The following is a 14,510-nucleotide window of genomic DNA, read 5'->3' as shown; positions in this document are numbered from 1 at the left end:
AAAAAAAAAAAAAAAAAAAAAAAAAGAGTAAAGAAGTACAGCAAGGCTGTACAAAAAAAAAAAATCAAAGATAGCAGTTAGTGAAGGAGGGAAGACAGATGCAATGTGGCTCAATGGATAATGTTGTAATTTCTTAATTTGAGAAGTACATGGGTGTTTGTATTATTATTTTATTTTGAGACGGAGTTTTGCTCTCGTTGCCCAGGCTGGAGTGTAGTAGCACAATCTCGGCTCACTGCAACCTCTGTCTCCCAGGTTCAAGCAATTCTCCTGCCTCAGCCTCCCAAGTAGCTGGGATTACAGGCATGTGCCACCATGCATGGCTAATTTTGTATTCTTAGTAGAGATGGGGCTTCACCATGTTGGCCAGGCTTGTTTTGAACCCCTGACCTCAGGTGATCCGCCAGCCTCAGCCTCCCGGTGTGCTGGGATTACAGGCATGAGCCACTGCACCTGGCCGGGTGTTTGTATTATTGTTTACATTTTTCTATTACATTTTTAAAAACTGAAACAAGTTTCCATACTGCTGACCCTTGAACAACACAAGTTTGAACTGTGCACATATACTTATACATGGATTTTTTTCAATACATATATTGGGAAAATGTTTGGAAATTTACAACAATTGCAACAATTTGAAAAAACAGATCAACTATATAGCCTAGAAATATAAAAAATAAAAAAAAAGGTATGTCAAGAATGCATGTGCATGTAGACTGCAGTCTATTTTATCACTGATTACCATAAAATATATACAAATTATAAAAAGTTAAAATTAATCAAAACCTATGCACACACATAACAGACCTTACGTGGTGCCATTCACACTCCAGAGACATGTAAAGATGTATTATTAAATCATAATTATATAAAAGTAACTGTAGTACATTCTGTACTACTATAATAATTTTGTGGCCACCTCCTGTTGCTATTGTGGTGCCTCAAGTGTTGGGGGTATCTATGTAAAATGCCATGTGACACATGCCCAGGAGCAGTTCATCTCTCAGTAAATTGTGTATGGCAATAAAAAGTGATCTCTTGTGGTTCTCACGAATTCTTCAGTCTTTAGTGCAATAACACAGTAATTTTTTTTTTTTTTTTTGAGACACAGTCTTGCTCTGTCGCTCAGGCTGGAGTGCAGTGGTCCAATCTCAGCTCACTGCAACCTCCACTTCCCGGATTCATGCAATTCTTCTGCCTCAGCCTCCCGAGTAGCTGGGATTACAGGGGCCCGCCACCAAGCCCAGATAATTTTTTGTATTTTTAGTAGAGACGGAGTTTCACCATGTTTGCCAGGCTGGTCTTGAACTCCTGGCCTCAAGTGATCCGTCCACCTTGGCCTCCCAAAGTGCTGGGATTACACTGCACCTGGCCAATACAGTACATTTTGAGTAACACCTGTGACCTATACAAAGTGCCACTAGTGATGCTGGAAGTGCTCCTGAGAAGCAAAGAAGTTATGACATTGCAAGAAGAAGTTGAATTGCTAAAAATGTACGGTAGATTGAGGTGTGCAGCTGTAGTTCTCCACCATCTCAAGATGAATGAAGCCAGCATAAGTACTATTGTAAAAAATAATAATAAAAGGAAATTCATGGAGCCATCACCGCAGCTGGGCCACAGAATGTGAAAACCATGCACTTTTTGCAATATATCTTTTTATCTTGTATTGCAAATGAAGTTTTTATGTGGGTGCATGTGTGCTATATAAGAAAGACATACCTATAGACCCTAATATGTTTCTAGAAAAAGTGAAGTCATTAAATGATAACATAAAACAAAATGAATATGAAAGATCTAAAGTTGGAGCATTTAATGCCAGTAATGTATGGTTTGATGATTTTAAAAAGAGGTTTAGCTTAATAGGTAAAGCCACTTCTGTGGACTAAGGGGCAGCAGATGAGTTCTCAGACACCATTAAGAAAATCATTGAGGAGAAAGAATATCTGCCCGAAAAGTCTTTTAATGCAGATACAAATGTCCTATTCTGGGGGGCAAAAAGTCATAAAAAGACATTTATTAGTAAGGAAGAGAAGGAAGCACCAGGATTTAAGGCAGGAAGGGACAGATTAACTCTACTGTTTTGTGCGAATGCATTTGAGTTTATGATCAGGACTGCCCTTAGCTATAAAGCTGCTAAACCCAAGCCTTGAAGGGAAAACAAACGCCAGCTGCCAGTCTTTTGGTTGCACAACAAGAAAACCTGGATGAGATCCCTTTTTCTGGATTGGTACCATTGATGCTTTGTCCCTCAAGTCAGACAACAGGTAGCTAGGAAGGGACTGCCTTTTAAATGTCTTGATATTGGGCAATGCCCCTGGCCACCCAGAACCCTATGAGTTCAACACTAAGGGTATCAAAGTATCTCTAATTCAGCCTCTACATCAGGGAGTGATAATGGCCTTTAAGGCTCATTAGACGCAGTACTCTATGGAAAAGACTGTCAACACTATGGAACAGAACCCTGAAAGAGAAGATCATGAAAGTCTGGAAGGATTATACCATGGAAGATGCCATCATTATAGAAAAAGCTGTGAAAGCCATCACACCCAAAACAATAAATTCCTGCTGGAGAGAACTGTGTCCAGATGTTGTGCATGACTTCACAGGATTTACAACAGAGCCAATCAGAACAATCATGAAAGAGATCATGGGTATAACAAAAAAAAGGTGGGGATGAGGGAAGAATACACATACGGATCTTAGAGAAATTCAAGAGCTAACAGACACTACACCAGAGAAATTAACAGAAGATGCCTGATGGAGATGATTGCTTCCAATCCAGTGCCAGATGATGAGAAAGAAGATGTAGAAAAAGCAGTGCCAAAAAACAAATTTACATTCAACAATCTGGTAGAAGGGCTCCATTTTTTTCAAGACTGTTTTTTACTTTTTTTAATGATATGGACTCTTCTTTGATACGGGCACTGAAGCTAAAGCAAATGATGGAAGACCCGCACCATATAGAAACATTTTTAGAGAAATGAGAAAGCAAAAAAGCCAGGCAGAAATTACTAATGTGTTTTCATAAAATTACAGCATATGTGCTTCCCTCTCCTGCCTCCCCTTCTCCCTCTGTCACCCCTGACACAGCAAGAGCAATCCCCACCCTTCCTCCTCAGCCTACTCAACATGAAGATGAGGATGAAGACCTTTACGGTGATCCACTTCCACTTAATGAACAGTAAATTTATTGTATCTTCCTTATGATTTTCTTAAAAACATTTTCTTTTCTCCAGCTTACTTAATTGTAAGAATACAGTATATGACATACAGAATACGTGTTAATTGTCATTGGTAACACTTCCAGTCAACTGTAGGCTATTAGCAAAGTTTCTGGGGGGTCAAAATGTATAAGCAGATTGTGGACTGTGCAGGCAGTTGGCGCTCCAATCCCTCATTGTGCAAGGGCCAACTGTACTGAGATTTATCATTAGATTTTTACTAGTGTTTCAGAAAAATAGTTCTTAGAGTTTCTTTGCAGGCTCTCCAACAAACCCTTTAATTTATATTGCAAAGAAAATTTTCTTCTGTTGTGAGGGGCAAAAGAGAAATTATTCATTCATACTGATTAACCAAATAAACTGTATGAATAAAACTGTATTCCCTAGAAGAAAAAAATTCTCACATAAACAAGGTCAGTGTTGTACAGCTGAATTAGGATTACTTGTTATAATTACTGTGAACATTTATATTACAATAATAATTAAGGAAAATGTAGAAATGAAAAGTAGCAATGATCTAATAGAGGCTGATATTAAACTTCTGGTTTTCAAGTATTTTTAACTGATCCATGATAAATAAAAATAAAAAGCTATAAAAGTAATGACAATATTACAGGGACATTATGGAACTATTTTCAAACAACAGATGACATTTATAGACTTGAACTTACCAATTCCCATAGTCAAAATCAAAGGCAATAGTAATTTCAGTTCCTTTTGGAATACTTTGTATAGAATAAATATAAAGATGTATGGTTCCATCTTGAATTTCATGCCTCACCTGTAAGTTAAAATGATCGTACATTACCATAAATTACTGTCTGTCTTCAGAAGCATCAGCCTACAATTTTGAAAATTATTCTTTTCAAAGTATTTCACAAACACAACCTGGAAAACATGTCATTAATGACAAGGCTTATAACTATCTATCAGTGGTTATCAACTGGGAAGGTTTTTCAATTATACACTGCTACCCACTGCCACCCCAACCCCTAGAGCCCACAATGTGGCATCAAAAAAATAATAATACTATATTTCATCAATTCCTATTTTTGCTTTTATTTTTTTTTTGAGACAAGTCTTGTACTTTTGCCCAGGCTGGAGTGCAGTGGCGCAATCTCGGCTCACTGCAAGCTCCACCTCCCGGGTTCACACCATTGTCCTGCATCAGCCTCCCGAGTAGCTGGGACTACAGGCGCCCACCACCACACCTGGCTAATTTTTTTTGTATTTTTAGTAGAGATGAGTTTTCACCATGTTAGCCAGGATGGTCTCTATTTCCTGACCTCGTGATCTGCCGGCCTCCCAAAGTGCTGGGATTACAGGCGTGAGCCACCACCCCTGGCTTCATCAATTATTATTTTTCACCTTTTAGCAAATCTGAAATCAGGAGTCTTATTAGTGGTGGCATCTTAGGGTTCTGTTGTTGTTGTTGTTGTTGTTTTGAGACAGAGCACTCTGCCATCCAGGCTGGAGTGCAGTGATGTGATCTCAGCTCACTGCAACCCCGCCTCTTGGGTTCAAGTGATTCTCCTGTCTCAGCCTCCCGAACAGCTGGGACTACAGGTGCATGCCACCACACCTGGCTAATTCGTGTATTTTTAGTTGAGATGGGGTTTCACCATGTTGGTCAGGCTGGTCTTCAACTCCTGACCTCAGGTGATCCACCTGCCTCTGCCTCCCAAAGTGCCGGGATTACAGGTGTGATCCTGGCTCACTGGGATTACTATGCCTGGCCTTCTTAGGTTTGATGAATGCAATAATGGTTGAGCAAATGCTACTTTTCTATGACAAGACACTATTCTAGAAACTTTACATGTATTAACTTCTTCAGTCTTCATATCACCTTTTTACAGATAAAACTGAGGTTACAAAGCTAGTAAGTCACAGAGAAGAAATAGATTTAAGTCTGGTTCCAAAATCTGTACTCTTAGTGCGGTGCAGCAGTGCATGCCTGTAATCCCAGCTACTCTGGAGGCTGAAGCAGAACAAACACTTGAGCCCAGGAGTTCCAGGCCAACCTGGGAAACATGGCAAGATCTTGTCTTTTAAAAAAAGAAGAGAGAAAAAACAAAACAAAACAAAACAAAAAAAACTTACATTCTTGGCTGCAACATTATGTAATTATAAAACTAAAAATCTTCATTTTGACATGAAAAAAACAAAACCAACGTGACTTTCTACTCCACACTAAAATATAACATTAAAAATTTTACAGTAGAACATACAAAAATCTACTTCAGATTTTAGCTCTGTCATCTAACTTAAATAATAGCACGTATTGACCCATAAACAGAGCTTCCAAGATAGAAGGAAAGTCGTCCGGTATTAGGCCGGACCTGGTGGCTCATGCCTGTAATCCTAGTACTTAGGGAGGCCAAGGCAGGAGGTCTGCTTGAACACAGGAGCTCCAGATCAGCCTGGACAACATACGAAGACCCCAACTCTACAAAAAAACTAAAAATTCATTAGTTGGGCATGGTGGCATGCGCCTGTGGTCCCAGCTACTCAGGACTCTGAGGTGAGAAGATAACTTTACCTCCTAAGGGCCCAGGAAGTTGAGGCTCCAGTGAGCCATGATTGCGCCTCTGCACTCCAGCCTGGGCAAGACCCTGCCTCAAAAATAATAATAATAATGATTTTAAAAGTCCGGGCAGGCTCACGCCTGTAATCCCAGCACTCTGGGAGGCCGAGGCAGAAGGATCACTTGGCCCAGGAGTTGGAGACCAGCCTGGGCAGTAAAATGAGACTCCATCTCTGCAAAAATTTAAAACATTAGCTGGGCATGGTGGCACAGGCTTATAGTCCCACCTACTCAGAAAGCTGAGACAGGAGGATCACTTGAGCACAGGAGGTCATGGAGGCTGTAGTGAGCTGTGCTCATGACACCACACTCCAGCCTGGGAGACAGTGAGACCCTGCCTCAAAAAAAAAAAAATAAAGAAACTCCAATATTTCTTCTTATAAGGAACATCATCATTTCTTCAACCTGCAAAATAATTTTTAAGACTTCATAGCAGCCAGGCATGGTGGCTTACACCTGTAATCCCAGCATTTTGGGAGGCTGAGACAGGCAAATCACCTGAGGTCAGGAGTTCGAGACCAGCCTGGTCAACATGGTGAAACCCCATCTCTACTAAAAATGCAAAAAACAGCCAGGCATGGTGGTGTGCGTCTGTAATCCCACCTATTTGTGAGGCTGAGGCAGGAGAATCACTTGAGTACGGGAGGCGGAGGTTGCAGTGAGCTGAGATCATGCCATTGTATTCCAGCCTAGGCAACAAGAATGAAACTCCATCTCAAAAAAAAAAAAAAAGACTTCATAGCCAGTATCACATACATTTTCACAAAAATACAGACTGGGCAGTATAAAATGCAACAGTTGGAAAGTGTCTCAGGCGACCTGAGTTTTGTGCTTACTGCTCAGATTTCAACACATCCCACGCCCCCATATCTCTCCAAAAAATTTCTATAAGCTTACCTCTGCATTGGGTGTACAAGACCGCCTGATGAATCGAGCCTCATTCCCAAAAGTCCTTGCATCAACACACATTTCTAGTCCATGAAATTTAGAGTAGAATAACACAAAAGGGTATGGTCTACAAAGAAAGAAACATAAGCGATTAACATTTCCAGCTGAGCACGCTGGTTCACACCTATAATTCCAGCACTTTGGGAGGCCAAGGCAAGTGGACTGCTTGAGCCCAGGAGATCAAGACCAACCTGGGCAACATGGTGACACTCCATATTTACAAAAAAAAAAGGCCAGGCATGGTGGTATGTGCCTGTAGTCCCAGTTAACTGGGAGGCTGAGGTGGGAGGATCACCTGAGCCCAGGATGTCAATGCTGCAGTGAGCCATGATCATGCCACTGCACTCTAACCTGGGTGATAGAGCGAGACTCTCTCTCAAAAACAAACAAACAAATAAAGGTCAATGTTTTAGTGTAATAATTTCCTGTTACTCTTCAGAGGCAAAGTGATGAAGAAATTTAAGAACATAGAGTCTAAGAAACTTCTAAAAGACACAGTCAAGCCAAGATTTGAATATAGGCAGTGTGACTCCAGAATTCACTCTCATCTTATGCTAGTTTATGATAGTAAGATTTTTACCTGCCCCATAACCTCACCTAAATCAAAGGCAATTAATCGAAGGTAGAAATTCCAATTTACAAAGAAAGATAAAAAGAGAGTGACTACTGCATTCACGGGATTAATTTGATGTCTTTAGAGTTCATATTTCCTGGTGCATGCAAAAGTATCTGTCTTATACCCTGTTTCAGATCAAATCTGCTACATAATAGGGAGAAATTGCTGTGTATCTTTCATATCTTAAGTAAATACTCAAGTTATAAACAATAAATGTTTTTGATAATTGTAGGACACAGACTAGGAATGTTCTCCTCCTATGGATATAAACATACTTCTAGACTACAGGGAAGTAACACCTATTAGAGAATCATATTAATTCTGCATACAAATTTCAAACCAAAGAAGAGGCCTCCAATACCATTCCAATACCAACAAAGTAGGTATTGAAAGTGGTGGCAATAATGTAGGACCCAATCTAACACTGTCTAATAAAGAGGAAGTGGTTTCTCCTATGGTTACCATGGTCTTTCTCGGTTCTGGCTATTACATTATGAGGAATTATCATGAGTCCCAGATGGAAAGGGTTCCTTGTAACCTCAATAAATCAAGAGTTCCTGACTGATATCCTTCTATATCCAACCTATATTGCTGCTGGTTAATCTTTGAAGTAGATTGTTTTAGGATTTTCGGCAAGACAGACATGAGCAAGAGACTGAGGAATACATCTTTGCATTTTTTTATGTTGTTTTAGTTTATCATAGTTCAAAAATTATCATCAGTCACTGTTCAACCACACTACAGCTTTAAACACTGAAATGATCATGTAGGAAAAAAAAGTACACATAATCACAACATCTAGGTAAAACAGCCAAAAATTCAGTATTTACCTATAGGAAATGAACATGGGAAAATAAATGAATATACCTTTTAAAGAAATACCCATTTGCTTCAAACTGTTCTCTCAACATAAACTTCCCTCTGTATTCAATGATAAGTGCATCAGGAGGCAAATCTTTTGCAGATTTAAGAATTTTCTTATTCTTTTGTATATGGCTCTAAAATCAGAGTAAATGTTGAGATTAAATAAACTTGCTTGTTTTCAGTTTAACTAAAAATACACAATATAAAACTATTTTACAATTTTTGGACAAATGACGTATTTACCTCTACAGGAGGTTTGAAGAGCAAACTGTTAGTATTCAAATCTGATTTATTCATCTCTTTTTTGTCATTTCCATTGCCTAATCTCAGAGCTATTCTTTGTGCCTCCCTCTGAACACCCTCACTATACTGGTTGTTATTTGCTTCTTCATATCGATCCATCCATGCTTTGATCTTTGTCTCCCATCCAAAATTTGAACCATCAGATGAAGGATCAATCTCTGGAGCTGAACCCTAAAATCATAAACTGATCATTAGTATCTGGACTTACAGACTTACATACACACACACACACACACACACACACACAATTAATGGCAATCTATATAAAAGAATATAATATAAGCCTGTAATCCCAGCACTTTGGGAGGCCGAGACGGGTGGATCACGAGGTCAGGAGATCGAGACCATCCTGGCTAACACCGTGAAACCCCGTCTCTACTAAAAAAAAAAATACAAAAAAACTAGCCGGGCGAGGTGGTGGGCGCCTGTAGTCCCAGCTACTCGGGAGGCTGAGGCAGGAGAATGGCGTAAACCCGGGAGGTGGAGCTTGCAGTGCAATGAGCTGAGATCCGGCCTGGGCGATAGAGCGAGACTCCGTCTCAAAAAAAAAAAAAAAAAAAAAAAGAATATAATATAAACTAGAAACTGCTGTTTAATGGTTTCTTTTCTAGAAATGTGGAACAATAAATAATTATGTCTTATATCACAGGGACAAAAGATACACTGTAACATGCTCCCCACATCCTATTTAATGTGACAATTTTAGAAATCTGTTACCCTTTTCTACCTAAGCCAGAAAGCTATAGTAACAGCATACAGCTGACCTCTGTGACCCCAAACAAACTTATGTTTTGGGGTCAGACAGAGGTGGGAAGCCGCTTTTCTCTCAGCAATTTTAGCATCTAAAAAGTGAGGACATACATTAATTAATTCAAGGTATTTTTTAGCTACCATCGATCATTCTGACTCGTTTATATTGATACAGTTGTTCTATGGTGAATTTATAGTATGACAACTGACTTGACTAACGCTCTAGAATCCCAACCATGCAAAAGAGCGAATTTTCAAGTTCTAAATATAATTCTGCATTCCTAAGTACAGTATAGTAATACTAAGCGGTATCAGAGACATGGATTGTAGTAATAAAGGAAATTCAAATTGCCCAAAATTATAAAATTAGAAATTGCTTATATATCTCCCCCTTTTGATTAATACTTCAACAGTGTTAACTACAAAAGTAGTATATTACTCCAATTAGAACTAAGGTCCCACTCCTGGTAAAGATAATAGGCAATGACGTGGCTCTCTTAATAATGAGAGCATTAAGATACAGAAAAGCAAGCACTTAGCTCCTGAATAAATGACAGCTGATAACAACACCTTAAAATTAATGTACTTACCTTAACTCTTGATGACTTCCTAGATCCTTCACGAAATGCCTAAAATAAGCAAGGAATTTTAGTTTTCTAAAAAACTGGACATAATTAATATTTAAGAATCAATTGGTTCACTGAAACTTTTAACTGAAGTGTCATAACAAAAAATTTGGTAACTAAGAAAGCTGACACTAGGAGAATGTTTAATAAAGGCATCTACTAAAATACTTTTCTAATAAGAACAGAATACGGTTGAGAGTGGTGGCGGGCACCTGTAGTCCCAGCTACTCAGGAGACTGAGGCAGGAGGATCACTGGAGCCCAGGAGTTTGAGGCCACAGTGCACCATGACAGTCTATGAATAGCCACTGCACTCCAGCCCGGGCAACATAGCAAGGTCCTGTCTTAAAAAAATAAAAGTATATAGACTATATAGAATATAAAAATCTGTATATAATATAATGCAAAGACAAAAATTTCCAAATATTCTCTGTGTTCAATATTACAACAGTGGAAAAACATTTCTGATAAAAATTGGGAAAGTATTAGAAATATAATTTTGTTGAAGTGATAAGATATGTTTTGGAAGGGAGTAAAAGAACATTACTTTAATTCTCTAAGCAACTAGCAAGTAATATTTGAGCCCATAATGGGCCTTAAGTAATATGCACTGTGGTAGACAGAGCTGTATTTATTCAATAAATATGTATTGAGAGCCGACTCATCTGCCTCATCTGAAGGATATATTTAAGACTTAATTCCTATCCCCCTCAACCCCTGAACGCCATTTAGAGTGACTAACAAATATAAACCTACAGCTAACAATATAGATCCAAATAAATAAATGTGTGTAGACAATATGTTACAAGAGAGCAAGGTTTAAACAAAAAAAAAAAAGGAGGCAAAGAACCGTTATGTAAAACATGGGGAAGAAAAGCTAAGTGGACTATGTCAGACAGAGAAGTGAAAGGAATACAATCCTGGTAGTACAGAAAACTATGAAGGCTTTCTACTTTATTTTTGCTTCTGTAATTCAGTGACTAATCTCATCAAATGATTTCAAAGCAGTTTGCAAAGTTTCTTCTCTAATCTGCTTCAATCTTTAAAACACGTTAAAATGTTCAAGTAAGTTTAATTGTTTAAAAAAAAAAACTTCTGCTAGATCCTGCCACCTTTTTAGCTACCATCGATTATTTTCACTCTCCTGCCTCTACTATAAAATTCAGTTCCCTATCCACTATCCTATCCACTCACCTAAAAACAAGCAAAAATATACCTTTTTACATTTTGAAATATGTTGTTCTTTCTCCCCACTTTTTTTCCTTCTTTTATCATTAACTTTGGAAACTCTTGAAGCAGTTAAAGTAATTGATGTTGGAGTATGCTGAAATGCAGTATATAATTCCACAGGAACCTCATCACCACTCTCAGTTGCACTGGTATCACCATCTTCAATCAAAGACAAAATAAACATTATCGCACATTTAATACTTCTATTTTAAACAATGAAATAAAACATCATTCCACATGACAAAGTATTGTCATCTCCATCTTTCTAAATAAGCATATTTTTTAACTTGTTCACTCACCTCACTTATACATTTACATGCGAAGCACAAATATGATTTCTTACACATTAAACTACAAAGGATCCAAAAGCCTGATAACACACTCTGGTGGTGTGCCTGTGGGAAACAGGCACTCTCATGAATTGCCAGTGGAAATTTGAAATTCCCTACAGAGGGCAATTCAGCCATATCTAGCAAAATTATATATGACCCAGCTATCTCATACTAAAGATCTAGCCAAAGATAAAACAGCAAAAGTACAAAAAGACTTATGCAAGAGGGTCTTGCTGAGGATACTGTTTTTAATAACAAAAATAAAACAAAGCAGAAATAATGAAAACAATCCAAATCTCCATCAAAGAGGAATAGTTGAATAAATTATGATTATTTAAAACCAGATGTACTGGTATCAACATGATTAAGATAAAATAAAAATTGTGGCACATGCTACAAAGAAGTTAGAAAATTCTGTTCCTAAAAATGAAAGATGTACTATTCTACATGATAAACTAACGGATCATATCCTTCTGAAGAACAAACATATTTTACTTTTTTAAACCAACAGGTTAGCTATGTGCAGGAAAATTATGGCTGATTTAAATTATTTATTTTCCTCTTGTTTCCATTTTATTTCCTAAAGTACGTACATATTTATTCTATAATATGTGAAAAGAAATACTTGAAATCTATACCAGAGATTGCACACTATCTGTACAATCAACATTCATCAACAAAGTATTTACATTTAACTAAAAATATTCAGACCATTTATTCTCTCAGTCACACGAATTTTAATTTATTGTAGGTCCTTTTTACTTACCTGACATATTTTCCCTTTTCCGGCGTTGTAGTAGCACTGCCCTCTCTTTATCCAAATTCCTACATTAAAAATTAGCATAATTATTTATCAAATACATGAAGCGATCTGTCTTAAATGTGATAAACTTTGTAATTTATTTAATGTTCTTAGTGAAAAAACCAACAGTATAAAATATATACAATATCCCTTGCAATACAGTTTACATACGATCTAACAGTAGCAGTAGATGCCAGATAGGTGACTCCATCTCACTCTGTTAAGACTTTTTTTTTTTTTTTCCCGACTGGGTCTCACCCTGTCACCCAAGCTGGAGTGCAGTGGTGCAACCACGGTTTGCTGCAGACTCAACCTTCCAGGTTCAAGGGATCCTCCCACCTCAGCTTCCTGAGTAGCTGAGACTACAGGCCGGCACCACCACGCTCGGCTAATTTTTTAATTTTTTGTAGAGATGGGTTGCCCAGGCTGGTGTTGAACTACTAGATCAAGTGACCCTCCCACCCCTGCCTCCCAAAGTGCTGGGATTACAGGTGTGAGCCACAGTGAATGGCCAAGAAAATAATTTACTTAGGAAACTAGTATTTTTTTCAAACCAAACATTTAAAGAAAAATGTCTGAAAAAAACCAAACCCATAATGTTAACAATGTAATTAAAATCACAAATTTCTTAAAGCAAATGTATGACACTGAATTACATTGCCTGTAATTATTTTCACTTTTGAAATAAACACTGAACTTTTTTTTTTTTTTTTGAGACAGAGTTTCGCTCTTGTTGACTAGGCTGGAGTGCAATGGCACAGTCTCGGCTCACTGCAACCTCCACCTCCTGGGTTCAAGCGATTCCCTGCTTCAGCCTCCCAAGTAGCTGGGATTCCAGGCATGCGCTACCACACCTGGCTATTTTTGTATTTATAGTAGAGACGGGGTTTCTCCACATTGGTCAGGCTGGTCTCAAACTCCTGGCCTCAGGTGATCTGTTCACCTTGGCCTCCCAAAGTGCTGGGATTACAGGCATGAGCATTTAACAATTAAGTGAAATACTTCATTACCCTCTCCCTAACTCTACCCATAAACTACATCATCCATAGTAATTCTTTTACATTTCCCCCTCACTCAACTTTTTCATTATATATAGTTTAGAGGTCAGATAACAGATAATCCTCAGGTGGGAAAATAAGAGTTCTAGATTATTAGGATTTCTACAGACTTGTCTTAATGTCTACCAGGAAATATACCTATTCTAGCATCACAGATATAGAATAATAAACATCTCAACTAACTTCCCTCCTAAGTATTTTTGGGTTTTTTTTTGTTTGTTTGTTTGTTTGTTTTGAGACAGAGTCTTGCTCTGTCACCCAGGCTGCCAGGCTGGAGTTCAGTGGCGGGATCTTGCCAAGCTCCAACTCCCAGGTTCACACCACTCGGCCGCCTAAGCCTCCCGAGTAGCTGGGACTACAGGCGCCCGTCACCACACCCGGCTAATTTTTGTTTTTATATTTTTAGTACAGACAGGGTTTCACCATGTTAGCCAGGATGGTCTCAATCTTCTGACCTCGTGATCCACCTCCCTGGGCCTCCCAAAGTGCTGGGATTACAGGCGTGAGCCACCACACCCGGCCTCCTAATGGTAAGTTTTAAACCAACTTTTACTGAATTCATCATCAGATATTTAACCCCATCAAAAATTATCTGGCAAAAGACTACTATCATAAAGTGAAACAAAACCACAGAGATACCTCACTTAAAGTAAGAGGAATGCACACCATAACTATGCTGAAATTACCATTTCTCACCTAAATTAAACTGGCAAAAATGCAAGTCTGCCAAATACTCTGTTGTGAGGCTTGGGAAAGCAGGCATGCTTACCCATTACTGTTTGGAATTCAAAACTGCAGGCCGGGCATGGTGGCTCACGCCTGTAATCTCAGCACTTTGGGAGGCCGAGGCAGGCAGATCAAGAGGTCAGGAGATCGAGACCATCCTGGCTAAGATGGTGAAACCCTGACTCTACTAAAAAAAAAAATACACACACACACACACACACACACACATACACACACAAAAATTAGTGGGGTGTGGTGATGCGTGCCTGTAGTTCCAGCTACTCAGCAGGTAGAGGCACGACAGCGGCTTGAACCCAGGAGGGGGAGGTTGCAGTGAGCTGAGATCGCACCACTGCACTCCAGCCTGGTGACACAGCAAGACTCAGTCTCAATAGATAGATAGATAGATAGATAGATAGATAGATAGATAGATAGATAGATAGATAGA

The 14,510-nt window shown here is 38.7% G+C and overlaps 1 protein-coding gene across 3 annotated transcripts in view; it reads right to left on the bottom strand.

Annotated features, from left to right (window-relative positions):
• KMT2E (lysine methyltransferase 2E) overlaps positions 1–14,510 on the bottom strand; it is a 100,235-nt gene that overhangs the window by 28,217 nt on the left and 57,508 nt on the right. For all 3 annotated transcript variants that reach the window (XM_023192542.3, XM_023192543.3, XM_023192544.3), the window contains 7 exons: positions 12,243–12,301; positions 11,131–11,303; positions 9,880–9,918; positions 8,480–8,710; positions 8,240–8,370; positions 6,706–6,823; positions 3,896–4,005 (listed from right to left, as the gene is read on the bottom strand). In XM_023192542.3, coding sequence (XP_023048310.1) covers positions 3,896–4,005; positions 6,706–6,823; positions 8,240–8,370; positions 8,480–8,710; positions 9,880–9,918; positions 11,131–11,303; positions 12,243–12,301 — 861 coding nt within the window. The remainder of the gene's footprint in view (positions 1–3,895; positions 4,006–6,705; positions 6,824–8,239; positions 8,371–8,479; positions 8,711–9,879; positions 9,919–11,130; positions 11,304–12,242; positions 12,302–14,510) is intronic.

The sequence above is a fragment of the Piliocolobus tephrosceles genome, chromosome 8, assembly GCF_002776525.5.
Source record: "Piliocolobus tephrosceles isolate RC106 chromosome 8, ASM277652v3, whole genome shotgun sequence".
Taxonomy (NCBI): Eukaryota; Metazoa; Chordata; class Mammalia; order Primates; family Cercopithecidae; genus Piliocolobus; species Piliocolobus tephrosceles.
The sequence above is the reverse complement of the archived record's forward strand: the minus strand, read 5'-3'. Positions and strand labels throughout refer to the sequence as shown.